Source organism: Natator depressus, chromosome 3 (genome assembly GCF_965152275.1).
Source record: "Natator depressus isolate rNatDep1 chromosome 3, rNatDep2.hap1, whole genome shotgun sequence".
NCBI lineage: Eukaryota > Metazoa > Chordata > Testudines > Cheloniidae > Natator > Natator depressus.
In genome coordinates this window covers 99,710,606-99,730,130 of record NC_134236.1, presented here as the reverse complement: position 1 = coordinate 99,730,130, position 19,525 = coordinate 99,710,606, and the positions used below count along the sequence as shown (strand labels likewise).

Here is a 19,525-nt window from a genome sequence, read left to right as displayed (position 1 = left end):
GTGTTTGATACAGTGAAAAAGGAGGAGTCACTGAGGGTTGCAAAGTCAGAGCAACAAGCCAGGAAGATGATCTTTGTAACAGACTTGTGAAGGGATGTAAGGAGAACAAGGCATCTGGAAAGCCCCAAAAGGAAGAGACTGCAGAAGTCAAGAATGAGAAAAGGGGGGCCTGGATCAGAGTTTTAGCTATGTGAACAGAGAAAAATCCAGATCTTGGAAATGTGCAGAAATGAGCAGAGAGATTTAAAACAGCCTGAATCCTATATTCAGCGTAGGTTTCATAGGATAACAACAGTCAGATTTATGAGTTATCATTAATTCACTGAGAAAAGCTGGGCAAAAGGTGACCTCACACTCTTCATGACTATTTAAGGAAATCTGTTACTTTAACCATTGTCAGACTTCCCTCAGAGCAAACTGAGAACTTACAAAAGTCTTTATATTCTGGTTATTCTACCTTACAAATTAACTTCCTTATGAATTTCATGGTAATGGATGATTATCTTGAGTTTCAGAAGAAAACATACCTCTTTAAAAAGCTTAGTAGGTGCTGCTGTAGCCTTTTCTTCCTCCAAATATGAAGCCCAGCACCATGGTTTCTTTCCTTTAGAATATAAAGCTGTGAAGAAACATACAATGTTAAAATAAATATTTTTGTAAAATTATTGAATTGTTGACTTCTCAAAGAAAGCAAAATCAAAAGAAAAAAAATGTGTGTTTCAAATTTCTATTTTGTAATATACATGTATTTAATTTCTCAGGACTTAATTCAGAAAATCTATTCAAAAACTACTACTCTACTAACTACTATTTACAGACAAGACTAACTACTATTTACCCTGACAAGAATACAACAGTGAAGCAACACAGCAGTCATTGCAAGCTCTGACTCACAGCCATGAGTGGTTCAGAAAGAACTACAGAGCGGGCTGGAGTGGGCCTGCCCTTTATATCCTCAGTTGGAGGCATAAGGGTGCAAGTGCTGCCGAGTAGGTACTGATGGCCAAGAGTCTCTGGCTTGGTGCACAAGCTCCCAGGGCATTCAACAGTGGACAAGACATATGTGGACAATCACTCAAAGGGGGAAGCAAGCAACTAACAGCATAGCAAAACCCAGGAACGCTGAAGACAGATGCCTCACAAGCTTTGTCATATAATTGGCAGTTTTGCTCACATACCTCACTTCTGGCCTTTGCCTTCTTCACCCCTACAGCATATATAACTTGTCATTTTAGACTGTAAGCTCACTGGGGCAGGGACAGTTTGCGCAGTGCCTAGCACAATGCTGCCCTAATCCTGACTGGGCAGAAATACCACAACAGAAATAACTAGCATCATCAATTATAGCCTAATTATTTTAACATTTATATAATTTAGATCTGCATAATCTCCATCTGTTCTGGGCTCCTCCTGAAGAAAACAAGCAATACCCCCAATTATGGGTAAGTGTTCGGAGTACAGAAACTGTTTGGGACTAATACAAACTCATTTTGTTCATTTGCTCATTTTGTGATTTAAACCATATTTGAACTTATATCTGTAGATGTGTTGTCTAACAATAACAGATTAAAATTCTTGCTTCTGAATCTAAAATCATAACCTTCTTTCAAAATCCTTTTGCTGAAACCACACTTCAATTAAATAAACTATAGAAATGTGCACAGATCATTCTGCCAGTGAACAGCAGCATTTCCATCAGCAAACCAGCGTTCCTCCTTTATCATACCACTCACACAGTCTCAGCTTTGGAACAAATGTCTGCATAAATAACACTTAAAATCTTCAGCAGTAAATTACTGTTGTGTCACCCATGGCTCTTCTGCACTCCAGGTGCCTTTGTTGGTTTGCATGGCTCAGCTCCCTGGTGGGTAGCAGAGCGACTTTAGGCTTTCTGTTCGTTAGTGCCCAGTCAGCTGCTGCTAATGGAGCCTCAGTCAATATGGGTTCACAGTCTATCACAAGAACTATCTTGAAGGGCCATATGCAGGTTTCTGGTGGTGCATCACTGACATACAACAACTGCTGATTCTGCTGATTTTCCTAAAAATATCTACCATGTTAATGGACTGAAATGACTGCACTCATTTAAAAATACTTTGTTGTGCTGCTTTGAGTGGAATATGACCCTTTGGACTGATTGTTGCAATTATTCCTCAACATTTCCATAAATGAATCTAAATTTCATGCACATACTTAGGCTTGGAAGGATTAGATTTTCATCAGTAAATGTCAGTAGATACCACTTTATCTGTATAACTACACAACAACAAAAGATATTTCAAATGAAAATCGAAATTTGTAGGTAGGTAAAATAATAAAAATGCTGTTTGAGAACTTATTAGTTGGATTTAAGGATATTTACTTTGCATATTTTGACGTTATGTTGAGAATTTGGGTTTTAATGATTGTAACTTTTTGACTCAAAGTCTACAGCAGGGTGGATAAAAATCAATTATTTAAAAGAACATCAAAAAATCGGATTTTTTTAATTTAAATCTAATTTGTTTGATAAAATGCTTTTTGAGGGAAAAAACCTATCTAAAGATAGTTTTAATTAAGATACATTATAGCTCAAAGATATCTCATCATGGAATAGGGCTTATAAATTCTAATTCTAATGTATGAGACAATATATTCATGTAATGTTTAAGAAAAGTTTTGTAAATGAGTTCCAATAGTTCATGGATTAGGGACCCAGTCTTCTGGGGTTCTAGGGGCTTTTGTACAGAATATTTAGGTTAACCTTTCTATCTACCCAATGCTCAGTCTAGAACAGTGGTTCTCAAAGCCGGTCCACCGCTTGTTCAGGGAAAGCCCCTGCCAGGCCGGACCGGTTTGTTTACCTGCCACATCCACAGGTGCCGTGGTTCGCCGCTCCAGGCCAATGGGGGCTGTGGGAAGGGCGGCCAACACATCCCTTGGCCCGCGCCGCTTCCCGCAGCCCCCCATTGGCCTGGAGCTACTGGATACTATCGTTTTAGATGCAGTTGTGATAAAAAATAAAATAGGTGAAATAGGCAGATCTTCCTTTTACAATTTCACCTTTAAAGTAGTGTCAGTGAATGCAATGAGTAATACTAAATGAGCAGTATGGTAATAATTAAATAACTGCATTGACTTATTTTGTTTAGGAGAATCCATCCTCAACATACAGGATTCTGAAGACTATCCACCTTCAAGATCACCATCATTTCCTATAGTTTCAGAGTTATCTGCCAATGACAGTGTTGCAGTCACATCATGTATTTCACATAGCCACAGTATATCATCTGTAGCAAAAAGAAAAAAAAAATCTCCATCATCCAGAAACAACCCTAGATAAGTTTGTGATAAGAACCAGCAGATTACAAAAAGAGGTGATGAAAAAATGGCCTTGTTTGTTTATGCAACAAACTCTCCTTTCCATATGATTGAGAACCCACACTTCATTAACATGGTTCAGTCATTAAGAACAGGATACAGTCCACCCAACAGAGCAGATGTCGCAGGCAAATTGCTGGATAAAGTGTATGAAAGAGAAATGGAGCAGTGTGCAAAAGGTCTAGAGGGTAAAATTGTTAACCTAAGTCGTGATGGGTGGAGCAACGTCCAAAATGATCCTGTTGTATGTGCTTGTGTGACAACAGAAGAAGGGAATGACTTCCTTACAGAACCAATGGATACATCAGGAAATGCACACACAGCAGAATACTTACAAGAAGTAGCAGTAAAAGCTATAACAAACTGTGGAAAAAAAATGCAAATGTCTAGTACGCAGCTTGGTCACAGACAATGCTGCAAATGTATCCAAGATGAGAAGAAATTTAGAAGAGAGTCCCAAGCTAATAACATGCAGTCGCAGTGCTCATTTGATGCACCTCCTAGCCAAAGACTTCAGTGTTCCAGAAATAAAGGCTAATGTTGAAATTGTAAAATACTTCCATAACAACCACTTTGCAGCAGCTGCTCTGAAAAAAGGGGGAGGAACCAAGTTAACTCTCCCACAAGACATGCGATGGAACTCAGTAGTGGACTGTTCTGAGCACTATACCTATAACTGGCCTAGTCTGATGATAGTTTGTGAAGAAAATCATGAAAAAAAAAAAAAGATGGCACTGTCACAGCCAAGGTTCTCAACATAGAGCTTAAGAGAAATGTTGAAGACATGCTGAGTACCCTGAAGCCTATTTCTGTAGCCTTGAACAAAATGCAGGGAAATAGCTGTTTTGTTGCTGATGCTGTTGAAATTTGGACGGAACTGAGTGAGATCTTAAAAAGAGAAATATGCAACGACAGAGTTAAATTACAAGCATTAAAAAAAGAATGGGACACGCACTATCTCCAGCTCATTTTCTTGCAAATATTCGGTACCAGGGTCAAACCTTAACTGCTGAAGAAGAGGAGTTGGCTATGACATGGACGTCCAGCAATCATCCCTCCATAATGCCAACTATAATAAACTTCAGAGCTAAGGGTGAACCATTCAAGAAATATATGTTTGATGATGATGTTTTAAAGAAAGTCACATCAGTGAACTGGTGGAAGTCACTTAATCTCACTTTTAACAGCAGTAGCTTCTTCTGCCGTTGTAGAAAGAATATTTTCTTCCTTTGGACCAATTCATTCCAAATTGAGAAATTGTTTGGGACCTGAAAAAGCTTGTTTTTCTCTTCCAGATTATGAACAAATAGGAAAATGAAGGTGAAGATGACTGAGTTAGCTGCAGAAGCCAGTATCTTACATTTCTCATGACCTGGCTGACAGTCAATTTTTTTTTTTTAAATATTTCATTTAACTATTTCAGTTACAAACAATTTTAACAAAAACAAACCTGATTTTAAAAAACTTGAATGTTTAACTACATTCAAAAATTCATATGCTTGTTTTGTTAAAATATTATATGTTTGCTGTGAAGAAAAAAATCCAGAATACTTAACGTTGTTTTAGTTAAATAAAACAATTTAAATGTCTCTCTGATGATGTTCTCCTCCTAATACAGCATGGCAAGAAAATCCTCCAAATATTAATTATTAACCTGTTGAATTGGAGATAGTTCACCTCCCAATGACTTCATAAATATCTGCTTCAATTACCTTTGGTAAATGAAATAACCAAACAATCATTCATTTCTGATATAGCTATAAAACTAATCTGAAAAGTTTTCTAAATAAATCACTTTAAAAATGTATAGTGTGTACCTTCTAAAAATGAACCCTACATCATCTATCTCTGAGTTGTGAAGAATATATATTAAGGTTTAACAACCAACAAGAATGCACTTTTATGTAGAAATCCATTATTAAATCGAGCCTTCCTGACTAGTGATTTAAATCAAATCCACCCTGGTCTACTGTCATTAAATAATTGTCTGACTCCATTTTTATCTGATCCCCCCTATAATTTCTCACAACTGTAAAAATTTAACCCAATAAAAATAGAAAAAATGCTTAAAAATAAATATTATCCATCAAAATTATAAAAAATAAAAATCAAATTCTGCCAAGCCTACCTATATTGTAGTTGTAAACAGTTACTTCTGCTAAATGCACATTCTTGAATGACTGTAAAAGTGAAAGGAGCAATCTTATTTATCCAGCATATCAATGGGTCTGCTTCTCATTTACATTAAGGCAGCATGAAGGAGCCTTAAAATGCATTATATTGATGTCTACTACAAGCACCTTCACATTGCCAAAGTCATGTAAAGGGTTCTTAGGGTACATCTACATGGCAACGTAAGCCCCCGCTTGAGCTCAGGCTCAAGCCTAGCTTCCCTTGCATCCATGCTGCAACTGCGCTAGCCCAGGACTTGGACCCAGGGTCCCAGGACCCTGCAGGGCTGGAGAGTCTGAGCTCGAGTTAAGCCGGGATCCTATTGCTTTGCAGCATAGACACAGCTCTGCTTGACTTGGGTCCCAGTAGTCAAACAGAAGTATCTCATAATTCCATGGGACAACTTCCTTAATCCTCTCTATCCCAACAATCTGCAATCCATCCAGCTCAGGTCAGTGTTAACCCATTCTCTTCTGATCACTGATTTGGACACTATCAGAAAGGCCCCTGGGTTTGCAATGGAGAGCAAACTGATCAAGACTTTTTCAAAGCAAGCTGCTTCCTAATAATGTCCAGGGCAGGCAGTGAAGTTTTCCCACAGTGCACCAAGGTCCTAGGGCTAGAGAGGCCTCTCATGGCGGAAGGGGGTGCTAGGAACTCTATGACATGGTTACTTTGAATCGGGTCTGTGCACTGCAGTGTGGATGTCAGAGCCCTAGGTTTGAGCACGGGTTAGAAACATAGAGTTAAAATTTAATACAGACGTTCAAGCCCAGGGTGCCCTAACACAGGTCAGCTGACTCAAGTCCCACTAATTCTGGGCTTACATTGCAGTGTAGACATATCCTTAGTGTAAAAGAGAGAGAATCAGGCTCCAAGTGTTGGCTACTTTCCTCACAATTACCTTTAATCCACTAAAAATATCATAATTGTTATAAATAATTTAAATGGTAGAATTAGAGAATATAAATCCAGTTCTATAAAAACCACAGTTCTCAACAGACAGTTCCCCCCACCCGCTAATTTCAACTTACGTTGCTTTAAAATGGCCATATCACCTTTTCTTTTTCTTCTGGCTCTCTGAGAGACTCTCAGTATCCTCCCTTCATGATTCTCCTCCTAGATTACAAAATTTAGGAATTTAATATTTTTATTAGTTTTGCAGTCCATTAAAGCTAAAAAAACATATCTATGGTTTTTACATTTATTAAAACAGTTATTGTTGTAGCTCTTTAATATCAAACTTCAAGCTGTAAATTTCTAATGGTAAATAAAAAAAATAAAATAAAGGAATAGTCCCAGCAAACACTCTAAGAGCTATGGACAATTCAAAGGGCCATCACACTCTGGAACTCAAGCTCTTTAAAACCAGTTGTCATTGTATGAGCTGTGGAGGTTCCAGATCACAGACTCTTCAGAGCTGGCTCCAGCTGGCATTCTCCACTGTTCTCACCTCTTTAAATACATACATACATAAAAATAAAAGTTCTTCCTCTAACAATTTTAGCCTTGTCCAGATGTCAAACTATTTTTTCCCCCTCAAGTTCCTTATGAAACATAAACTGACACAGCTCCTTTTTACTTATTATTTGTGCATCAATAGTTTTGCTAACGCCCCACGTAGTTCAGGGATTCATTTGAGAGACTGCTGCAGTAGGAAGGCAATGAAGCCAGCAGGAGAGCGGGGGGGGGGGGGGGGGGAGGGAGAGAGACCTTTTGTAGTGATAATCACCTCATTACATAAAGTAAAACTATTTCCCCATGTTTATCCCACCCCCCCACCGTTCCTCAGACCTTCTTGTCAACTGCTGGAAATGGCCAACCTTGATTATCACTACAAAAGGTGTCGCCCCCCCCGCTGGTAATAGCTCACCTTAAGTGATCACTCTGGTTACAGTGCATAGGGTAACACCCATTGTTTCATGTTCTCTATGTATATAAATCTTCCCACTGTATTTTCCACTGAATGCATCCGATGAAGTGAGCTGTAGCTCACGAAAGCTTATGCTCAAATAAATTTGTTAGTCTCTAAGGTGCCACAAGTACTCCTTTTCTTTTTGCGAAAACAGACTAACATGGCTGCTACTCTGAAACCTATTACAGAGCAAGCAGGCATAACCCTAGCGGAGACCCATGTGGTCTCCTGAAGGCCAGAAAGCTGTGGGAGTAATTTTACTCATGCCTGGAAACATCAGCAACACAGCATAGTAAGAACTGCACCACAGCAATACAGGTCAAGAATCTAGAAACCAAAGGCAGTATTAAAGCATAGCTAAAATAGGTCAAAGACAATGAGACTACCAAGAAGATGGTGACATGATGCGAATTAACAAAGTGACACAGTAATCAAAGAAATGTGAAAAACTGCTGTGGCTTTAAGCAAAAATATATTCATTTTGAAGAGATCAAAATAGAGAGATTAGGACAGGGATTGTGTAAAGTAACTTACTGGTTATTTCTTTATCTATACTAAATACAATTTCACAAACTGTGGCTCTCTGCAGAATATTTTTTTTAATTATCTGGATCATTTCCTGGACACAATGGGCCAAATTCATCCCCGATATATTATACCATGGATGATTCTGGCCAAATTTCTAATCTTTTTCACCCGGGAGTTGCTACTAGACTTTAATATCTGCATTATTTTCTATGGAGTTGCCCTTCATTGCTAGCCATAAGCCAGTACCCTAAGAAAGAACCGAAAGTGTTTGAGATTCACCTTCCCATCTCATAATGATGAAAATAAAAACTAGCCACAATTGGATCAAAGAAAATCCTGTTAAATGAAAAGACAGACATCAGAGCAATACTCCAGCAGAGATTTTGCATTTAATAAAAATCAAGAAAATTGAACTTATGTTTCCCATAATTGTAATATGATTCTCTTGCAAACAAGCTATTAACTTCCATGCATCACTTTATGTGCAATGCAAGTAATGATTGTTGTAGAAACTGTATATTCTAATTTCCTTACTTTTCTGTACTTAATGTTCCAACAACAACACTGTCTTAAGCACATTCCAGTCATTTAATTTCCTTTTTTTGTTTCTTTCTAAAAAAGGGGAAAGAGGAACAACAGAAAAGTGATAGCTGAATTACTAATTATGCATAGTTAAATATATAACTGAGGAATCTATTATTCAACTGAAATTTTGGCCGTGTTGGAGCTATGCACCCCAGAATGCACTGCACTCTAGAAAGAACATAAAAATTGAAACATCAGAAACTGGTGCCCAGCTGAGATGTTGCAAGTCCCACTATTATGCTATAAAAGTGCACACTGGTTAACCAAATTAGGCTAAATGCTACCTCCTCTACGTAAGGCAAAACTCCTGCTGAAGTTAACTGCGGGATTGGGTTTATGAAGCATACTAACAGTTTCATCCTTCTCTTTCTTGTCTTCTCCATCTTCTTTGCACTCTTCTTTCAGAGGTAATTTTGTTTTTCTTTTCCGAGTCCCTTTAGAATCATCTTCCTCACTGCATTCCACACTATCTTTATCCTCCTTCGGTTCTCTGTCATGAGATAAAACATGGCGATATAAGAACCTACAACAATTCAACTCTTGCTTCCATGAACTTAAGTGGAAGAATTAGGAAAAGGCAACTACCCTGAATGATAGGGAATGATAAGAAAATCCAAGTGCTTGTAGGTCCCTGGGTATCATTCAAAATATATTCTTACAGCTACTACTGAAAATGACAGTTGTCAAAAGTTAACACAGAAGACATACACGGGTAATTGCAAAAGGAAAGCTGTCACCCTATATTGAACAGATTCTGCATGTTTAAAACAATGTGTCTTTCCCGCCTGGCATCAAAACTCATAAAGAACCAATTCTTTTGAAATGCTTAAGACTGCAGGGCAGTTTAAAGAAAGGAAAAAACTAGTAATTATTATGACTGACAAATCCATCTGGAATAAGCTGATATGTAACGGCATAAATTGTCAGTCAAGCAACCAAAAAACAGACAGCTTTGAAGCAATTACTTAAAAATGACAAAAAATGCTTTAGAACATAGATGTCAAATTGCCCTAGTGAAATGTACAATTCACAATGAGCATGTAATCAGAAATCTTCATTTGTGATGTGATGAGCTGCATTAGTGCACCGCTGAAATGGAAAGAACAGAGAAACTGTCACAGGTTGGAGTTTGTCATATGTAATGTAGCTTTTGCATTTAAATAATTAAACTAACCACACCAACCATCTAATCGCTGAGCATCCTAATTCTAGTGATTATGAAACATTGTGTGAGTCTGACACTGACTCATGCAGACCAGAGATGAGTTCTTCACTGTTTGTGTTCAACGGTAAAAGACAATATTTTCTGTGCAACTAACAAAGTCTTCAACACTTGCATTACACAAGACTCAAGCTCTCATATTCTATAAATATTTGGGACAAAATTATAAGTAGATATGAATAATTGAGAATTAAAAATCAGAAAATTCAGAGACTAGGTTGCCTCATTCTCACTCCACCTGACCCCACTACTGTTTTATCCCAATATTCTCTCTCATCATGCTGCGTGCATGTCATATTACTTGAGTGTATGCTTTATAATAGCACCTACTTGTTTTTGATGTGATGTGCACACTTCTGGCTGCAAAATTTCCCTTCAGGAACAAACTCTTCTGTGGTATCATCGTGATAACAGTTTTCACAGAAAATAAGCCCATCCACTTTCGTAGCTTCCTTCAACTTCAGGGGAATCCCAGTCCTTTCTGAAAAGGCTGCACAGTGAAAGGAAAAAAAAAGAGTAAGTTCTCCAAGCTACAGGACAAAAAGTAAGAAATTTCTAACCACAGAACAGACCTTGCCAAGCAAAGAGAAGGTTCTACTTATGCCACTGACTATGGCTATCATCCATGATGGGTCACTGTTCCTCACTCCAAAGGGCTGGCTTTCAAAAGTAACACAGGTTTTAGCATGCAACAAAAGATAAATGCCCATTAACCTTATATTTCTGTTATCAATGGAATGGAGAGGTGTGTCAAAGTTGCCGCCACAGCACACCCACTCCTCACTGGCTGCAGCAACTTATGCCTCAGTTGCACCGCCCCCCCCTTCTTTTGGCCTACTGTGGCCATAGGGGTGTCCCGGCCCTCCGGCCGGACCACTGTACAGTGTCCAGCCCCTTTTCGGGCCACAGATACCTTTATCAACGTCCAATAAAAATGTATACATACCAAACCTTCAGCCTGCTGGGCTCTGGGGGCAGTCACCTCAGCGCAAGAGTACCTCTGTTGCTGCTCCCTAGTTTGATCAATCTCCCAATCCAGGAGCTGGCATACTCCTCCCCTTACTCAGGATACAGCTTGTTAGGGCTCCCTCTGAGTCAGGCTTCCAGCTCATCTTTGGAGAAGCCTATCTGGTCTTTTTCCCTTTCTCCCTCTCAGGCACTTTTCACCTCCTCTCCTCCATGTCTTCGCTCCCAAAATGGGCTCCCCCAGCTGTGCTTTATTTCTAATTAGGCTTGGCCCACTCACCAAGTGCACCCAGGCTACATAATTGGCCTTTCACAACCTGGGTAGGGGAAACCCCCCTCACAAGAGAACATTAACATAATGACACAAGCCATCATTTAGCTGATTTTTTTAGTGTGAATTTAGTGCTGCTGAAAGATGTTGCATTAGCTGCACTGAAGACTGAGGTCCTTTATCCACTGATCAGGTACAGCCTAGGCAGCAGCTGTGCAGACTTTTCCTTGCCCCCCTGCCAGCATGCCTCATTCCTGGCCTAGTGGGACTACTGCCAACTATGAAAAGGAAATTTAGAGAAATTTTCTTTTAACAAACACACGCTTTTCTGTAACTAAAATCCTAGGCTACGAGGTATTCTTCTATTACAACCTTTTTCTCCAAAAGGTTGTACGTAACTACTCCTGTAGTCTACCAGAGAAAAAAAATACACATTTTCCCTCTTATCACTCTGGATTAGGACAACTAAATTTCCCAACATTAGATTCAGGTATTCAGACGTCTATAAGCCTAGGCACCAAATGTCTAGGCTTGTAGTGGACATGGCAGCCTACACTTATGGGTAAGATGAAGCTTCAAAAAGAACTGAGGGGAACTACTTAATAATAGAAACCTATCTGATGGAAACTAATTATGACTTTTTTGTAAGCCATTTACTTCTTTTAAAAGACAAATTCCAAGTCAAAAGGCAAAACAATTCCTTCTGCTTGAACACTGAACGCTCCTTTAAAGGGCAGTCAAATGAACCCCTGGATCTAGATAGCTCTTCATCACTAATGGGATGGTGTGCTGCATTACACAGCTCAATGTTCTCAGTGGTTAAATGACGTCATACACTATCTCTTCCCCCAGTCATGCAGGTCTAGATGGGCACTGGAGGTAAGCATATCTTTATACTGCAACAAACTAATCTGGTACAACGTAAGACGTACATCCTCATCACAAATGTATGCTTAATACAATACAAAGCATTAAACATATTTGATTTGACTAGCAAGAATTTGTTTTAGGTTAACCATATTGCAGGGCACGATGGTGTACATTTGATATTACAAAACTGTAATCACACAGCTATGAGAGGGGACAGAATCTACTCCACAACATATGGTATAGTGCTTATACTATGATAACAAGTCTCTCACCTCCACATCACAGATATGAACTTTCCACAAGTCAATACTAATTGAAAATTGTTACCAGTTGCTTCATGGCTTATGGTTAAGGCTCCGTGTCTGTTACGGAAGTCACGGATTCCGTGACTTTCCATGACCTCCATGACCTTCTGCAGTGGCTGGTGCAGCTGGCTCTGGGGCTTCCCTAGCAGATCAGGCAGCCGCTGCTGGGGCAGTTTGGATGTGGGAGGGGGCTTAGGGCTGGGACAGGGGGTTGGGCTGCAGGGCAGCGCTTACATGGGGCGGGGGGGCCTCCCCGGAAGCGGACGGCATGTCCCTGCAGCTCTTAGGTGGAGGGGCCAAGAGGCTCTGCATGCTGCCCCTGCCCACAGACACCGTCCCTGCAGCTCCCATTGGCCGCGGCTCCCAGCTAATGGGAGCTGCAGAGCCGCAGCTCATGACAGGGGCAGTGCACGGAGCCTCTGGTCTTCCCTCCCCCTAGGAGCTGCAGGGACATGTGGAGCCAGGTAGGGAGCTTGCCAGCCCTGCCAATCCTCCCGTCCGCACCAGCAGGGGTCCCGGGCCACCTTCCTCCCCCCACCCCCACCAGCAGGGAGTCCCAGCCACTGTTCCCTCTAAGCTGTGTGCGTGCACACAGATCTTAAACCCTGTGCACATGGCGAAACACCGTGCACACTCCGGCTTTGGCTTTTTGGGGGGGGGGGGCGGGGGGAGGGGTTTGGTGGCAGCACAGAAGACTTTTTTGCATACATGGCCTGTTAAAAATTAGAGGGGACATTGGTCCCAGGCTGTGTGCTGCTGCCGCCCCAGTACCAGTGGGGGGGTCCCGGGCCACGTGCCACCGCCCACCTTCCCCCCAGCACCAGGTCGCCGCCCACCTCCAGAGCAGCCGTGGCCCTCCAAGGCACACGTTTAAGTTCAGGGTATATAGTAAATGCCATGGACAGGTCATGGGCTGTGAATTTTTGTTTACTGCCCGTGACCTGTCCATGACTTTTACTAAAAATACCTGCGACTAAAATGTAGCCTTACTTATGGAACATGAACAGGTGCTCTCAGTTCAGTTCCTTATAGACACTGAAGAGATATCAATCAAACACAATCGCACCAGTTAAAAGGGCTAATTGCAATAATAGTAGTTGGCAGGCTCAGGAGAGAGGTCAAGGACTAAACAGGCTGAAAAAATAGTTACCTACCTCTCATAACTGTTGTTATTTGAGCTGTATTGCTCACGCCCATTCCAATTAGATGTATGTGCACCAGGTGCACAGCAGCCAGAAGGTTTTCCCCCAGCAGTACCCATTGGGCCGGGGCAGGCACCCCCTGGAGTCATGCCTCCAAGGCACCGAATATAGGGCCCTGCTTACCTGCTGCCACCTCAGTTCCTTCTTGACGGTTTGCTCCGACTGCGGGGAAGCGGGCAGGTATCGGAATGGACATGAGCAACACATCTCGAAAAACAACAGTTACAAGAGGTAGGTAACCATCTTTTCTTCTTTAAGTGATTGCTCAAGTGAATTCCAAGTAGGTGATTACCAGGCCTAAATTTGGAGGCGGTGTCGGAGCTCAAAGGTTCGCTGATTGTAGCACTGCTCTGCCAAAGGCTGCGTCATCTCTAGCCTGCTGGGTAATGGTGTCATGCAAGGTAAAGGTGTGGTATGAGGACCACGTCGCAGCTCTGCAAATTTCCTGGGTCGGAACCTGGGCCAGGAAGGCCACTGACGATGCCTGTGCCCTCGTGGAGTGCGCTGGAGTGGAGGGGCAGGTATTTTCACCAGATTGTAACATGCCCAGATACAAGAAGTAATCTATGTCGAGAATCTTTGGGAGGAGACAGGAAGCCCTTTCATTCTGTCTGCTACTGTGCCGAATAGGCGAATGGACTTTTGAAATGGATTTGTCCGTTCGATATAGAAGGCTAACGCCTGGCGAACATCCAACGAATGAAGTTTTTGCTCCCTGCTGCTTGCATGTGGCTTCTGCTAGAAAACTGGAAGAAAGATATCCTGATTAACATGAAACTGGGAGACAACTTTAGGGAGAAAGGCCAGATGCGGTCTAAGCTGAACCTTGTCCTTGCAAAACACAGTGCAAGGAGGCTCAGATGTTAGAGCCTTGAGCTCAGACACCCTCCTAGCAGAAGTTATTGCTACCAGGAATGCCACTTAATATAAGAGGTAAAGCAGAGAACATATTGCAAGCGGTTCAAAGGGTGGCCCCATTAGCCTGGAAAGGACCAGGTTAAGGTCCCAGGCCAGGATCAGCCATTGCACATGAGGATATAGTCTGTCGAGACCTTTAAGAAAACAACCAACTACTGGGTTGGTAAAGACCAACTGGCCCTCCACACCTGGATGGAAGGCAGTAATGGCAGCCAAGTGGACCTTTACTGAGGACATAGAAAGTCCTTGCCGCTTTAAGTGGAGGAGGTAGTCCAATATCATGGGTACTGGCGAGAGTGTTGGAAACAGGAGACATTGCAAAGACCAAATTGTGAATCTTTTCCATTTGGCTAGGTAGGTAGCGCTAGTGGAAAGTTTCCTACTGCCAAGGAGGACTTCCCTGACTGGACCCAAACAAGCCAGCACCACTGGGTTTAGGCATGGAGCTTCCACGCCGTGAGGGGAAGAGGTTGGACGTTTGGGTGGTGGAGATGGCCATGATCCTGAGTTATCAAGTCTGGGAGAAGCGGTAAGACGATTGGGTTTTCCCCGGACATTTCCAGGAGAGACGTGTACCCGTGCCAACAGGACCAGACTGGAACTATCAATATCATCGCAGCTTCGTCCCTTCAAACCTTGAGAACGAGAGGTATAGGTGGAAACGCATACAGGTGGTATTCCCTCCAGGGAAGGACGAACATGTCCATGATGGAGCCTGGGCTATGATTCAGGAAGGAGCAGAACTGTAGACACTTCCTGTTGTGTCGCATGGCGAACAAGTCTAATCGGGGAAATCCCCATTGTTGGAAGATGGTATTCATGACATACGGGTGGATGGACCATTTGTGGCTGTGAAAGGACCTGCTGAGATAGTCTGCCAACTTGTTCTGAACTCTGGGGAAATAAGACGCCTCCAGGTGTATTGAGTGAGCTATGCAAAAGTTCTACAGTTTGAGGGCTTACTAGCACAGGGGAGAGGAGCGTGCTCCCCCCGTCTGTTTATATAAAACATCGCTGTTGTATTGTCTGTCATGATAGATATACATCTCCCCTCCAAGTGAACTTGGAACGTCTGGCATGCCAAACGGACTGCCCTCAGCTCTCTGACGCTGATATGAAATAAGAGCTCCACCTGGGACCAGAGGCCCCGAGTCCTGAGGTCTCAGGTGTGCTCACCAACCCCTCGCTGACGCGTCCATCACCAGCGAAAGGGATGGCTGAGGCCTGGGAACACCAGCATGGCTGAGGAAAAGGGAACACCAGCAGACACCACTTATGGGTCAAGCCACCATAGGAGAGACTCGAGAACCAGCCGGGGAGAGTGACAATCTTGTCTAGACCATCCCGAATTGATTGATACAACAAGGCTAGCCACGCCTGAAAAGACCGAAGTCTCAATCTGGCATGCTGTACTACAAAGGTACAAGCGGCCATGTGGCCAAGTTGCTTTAGGCAATTCCTTGCTGTGGTGGTAGGGAACTGCTGAGACCTAGTATGATGTCGCACAGGGTCTGGAAACGTGACTCTGAGAGGTACCTTGCCTGTGTTGAGTCCAAAACAGCCGCTATGAACTCTATCCGCTGAACAGGGATAGGGTTGACTTCTGTACATTCAATAAAAGGCCCAGGTCTTCCAAAGTTGCTCTTATAATGATCACATGCACCTCCACTTGTGCCTTGAAGCAACCTTTGATCAGCCAGTTGTTGAGGTATGGAAACACCTGCACCTGGCGCTTGCATAAGAATGCAGCTACAACTGTCAACACTTGGTAAACACTTGAGGTGCAGCTGACAGGCCGAAAGGAAGGACTGTGAACTGATAGGGATTCTGATTCACCATGAACCTGAGGTACCTTCTATGGTACAGTGTTACTGAAATATGAAAATAAACTTCCTTCAAGTTGAGGGCAGCATTCCAGTCTCCCGGATCCAGGGAAGGGATAATGGAGGCCAGAGAGACCGTATAGAACTTCAACTTCTTTATGAACTTGCTGAGGTACAGGATGGGTCTGAGGCCATCTTTGGCTTTTCAGTATTAGGAAACACTGCAAATAAAAACCCCTGCCCTTCAGCTCCTGAGGGACCTTTTCCACCACCCCCACATTTAGGCACGTGTGCATCTCCTGCATGAGAAGTTGTTATAAGGGGGTCCCTGAAGAGGGACAGGGAAGCAGGGTGGAAGGGAGGGAGCGAGTATCCCCTTTCTACCGTGCGGAGCACCCAGCTATCTGATGTAATTTGGGCGCACGCAGGGTAGAAATGGGACAGTCAGCACAAGAAGATAGGGATGGATTAATCCAGAGTTTTGACTGGTGTGTTGCCCCCTGGTGCACCTTCAAAAGTTCTGCTTTTCGCCTGAGGACTGTTTTGCCTGCCCAGAGCTGACAAATGGGGTGGCCTCCTTCTATTATTTTTGCCATGTGTCATAAATAGAAAGGGAAGGGTAAACCCCTTTAAAATCCCTCCTGGCCAGAGGAAATCTCCTCTCACCTGTAAAGGGTTAAGAAGCTAAAGGTAACCTCACTGGCACCTGACCAAAATGACCAATGAGGAGACAAGATACTTTCAAAAGCTGGTAGGAGGGAGAGAAACAAAGGGTTTGTGGGTCTGTCTACATTTTGTCTTTGCCGGGGATAGACCAGGAATGAAGCCTTAGAACTTTTAGTAAGTAATCTAGCTAGGTATGTGTTAGATTATGATTTCTTTAAATGGCTGAGAAAAGAATTGTGCTGAATAGAATAACTATTTCTGTCTGTGTATCTTTTTTGTAACTTAAGGTTTTTGCCTAGAGGGGTTCTCTATGTTTTGAATCTAATTACCCTGTAAGGTATTTACCATCCTGATTTTACAGGGGGGATTGCTTATTTCTAATTCTATTTTTATTAAAAGTCTTCTTGTAAGAAAACTGAATGCTTTTTCATTGTTCTCAGATCCAGGGGTTTGGGTCTGTGGTCACCTATGCAAATTGGTGAGGCTTTTTATCCAACATTTCCCAGGAAAGGGAGGGTGCAAGTGTTGGGAGGATTGTTCATTGTTCTTAAGATCCAAGGGTCTGGGTCTGTAGTCACCTAGGCAAATTGGTGAGGCTTTTTACCAAACCTTGTCCAGGAAGTAGGGTGCAAGGTTTTTGGGAAGTATTTTGGGGGGAAAGACGTGTCCAAACAGCTCTTCCCCAGTAACCAGTATTTGTTTGGTGGTGGTAGCGGCCAATCCAAGGACAAAAGGGTGGAATATTTTGTACCTTGGGGAAGTTTTGACCTAAGCTGGTAAAGATAAGCTTAGGAGGTTTTTCATGCAGATCCCCACATCTGTACCCTAGAGTTCAGAGTGGGGGAGGAACCTTGACACCATGCCTCCTAGAAAAGTCCAGCGTGTTCTGCGGGTGATAGAATCGAGGCAGGGATTGCGGCTTAAAGTGTCTCTGCTGTGTAGCCAAAGTGCGCAGGCCAAGGGACTTGAGGGTGGCTCTTGAATCCTCAAGGCTATGAAGCCTCGAGTCTGTCTTCTCTGAGAAGAGGGTCAAGCCCTCAAATGGGAGGTCCTGGATGGTCTGTTGGACCTCATATGGGAAATCTGATGCCTGTAACCAGGAGTCCCCCTCATGGCCACCCCCAATCAGCCACATCCAGGACCAACACCCTGGCCACCAGCTTGCCCTCCTCTACCAATGAGGAGATTTCTGCCCTAGAGTCTTCTGGCAGAAACTCTGTAAATTTTGCCATAGCCCCTCAGGAGTTAACATTATATCTACTTAGGACCACTTGGTGATTTGAGATTCGGAGCTGGAGACCTCCGGTGGAATAAATTTTCCTCCCAAAGAGGTCCAGCTTCTTTGCCTCCCTTTTTTGGGGGGATGGGTCTGGTGTCCCTGGCGCTCCCACTTATTTGCCGGCCCTACAGCTAGGGAGTCCAGCAGAGGGTGGGTGTAAAAATGTTCAAACCCCTTAAAGGGAATAAAATGCTTCCGTTTGGTCTTCTTCGCCATCAGTGGTAAGGAGGCGGGGGTCTGCCACAGAATCTTGGTGGTCTCTTGAATAGTCTTTATGAGTGGCAGAGCAATCTAAGAGGGACCAGAGGGGGCTAGGATATCCACCATAGGATCTGATGTCTCGGCGACCTCCTGAACCTGGATCCCCAGGTTCTGGGCCACTCTGCTCAGTAACTGCTGGAGTACGCTATTGTCCTCCAGTGCGGGGGCCATAGAAGTTCCCGCCACTGCCTCGTCTGGTGAGAATGAGAATGAGGCCCTAGCTAGGACCAGGTCTTGCTCTCTGCCCTCAGTACTGAGGGGGTTACATTGTGCCGGGTCTTCCAGCGCGGCAACCGATGCAGCGTGGGGCAGCTGGTCCTGCACCAAGGGAGGTGTGAGAGGCGCGCGAGATACCGAAGCCACTGACATAGACCTCCTGGAATACACAGGGGGTCCAGAAAGGCCACTGGTTCGGAGCCTGCCATTGCCCAGGCCACAGTACCTGGATGAATTACTGTGTTTCCTTGTCTGACGTCGAGTGTCTACGCGGTCAGTGTTGGCTTCACTTAGACCTGCAGGACCCCTCCTCTGACTCAGAGGACTCGCTGAAGGAGGATCCCGGGAGAGCAGTGCCCACTGGTGCTAGGGAGCAGTGCCGGGAACTTGAGGACCGATGCAGCTCCTCTACCTGTCCACTAGCAGAAGGGACCGGTGCTGAGGGGATGGTGATCGGCACGGTACCATGAATGGCACTGAAGATCTCACGGGTGTCGCTGAAGCAAAGCTCAGTGCTCTGTCTCGCCTAAGTGGAGAAGGCAATGCTGTGAAGGCAACGAGCTCTCTGGCCACCTCAAAAGTCTCCGGCATGGCTTGCTCACGACCTTCCTGGAGTCTCGGGTGCCCAGATTCGACTGGTCCGTTGGTGGAGCAGGAGTCAAGAGAGCCCAACTAGGCGGTGCCTCACTTATGTGGCCCAAGGAGGGTCTCACTGCGCCAGCTTCCTTCAGTACTGGCCTGGGCATGGGTGAATGCCCTCTGTCAGGTCTCTTCTTTTTGTGGGGTACCAGAGACTGGGAACGGTGCCGCCCACTGACCTGCACGGAGCCCCTATGCAGGGAACTCTGTCGGCGCCAAGGGTCTCTATCGGAGTCCTTCCTCGGTGCCAAAACCTCTTGCGACAACAACCGGGCACTACAAACTGATGCCAAGCTGCTCGGCTTCGGCTTGGTTGACCCTGGATCC

General features: G+C 43.7%; 1 protein-coding gene across 3 annotated transcripts in view; it reads right to left on the bottom strand.

Moving 5' to 3' along the window:
• L3MBTL3 (L3MBTL histone methyl-lysine binding protein 3) overlaps positions 1-19,525 on the bottom strand; it is a 148,964-nt gene that overhangs the window by 97,109 nt on the left and 32,330 nt on the right. For all 3 annotated transcript variants that reach the window (XM_074948407.1, XM_074948406.1, XM_074948408.1), the window contains exons 4-7: positions 10,113-10,272; positions 8,912-9,050; positions 6,567-6,651; positions 528-619 (exon numbers count right to left, since the gene is read on the bottom strand). In XM_074948407.1, coding sequence (XP_074804508.1) covers positions 528-619; positions 6,567-6,651; positions 8,912-9,050; positions 10,113-10,272 — 476 coding nt within the window. The remainder of the gene's footprint in view (positions 1-527; positions 620-6,566; positions 6,652-8,911; positions 9,051-10,112; positions 10,273-19,525) is intronic.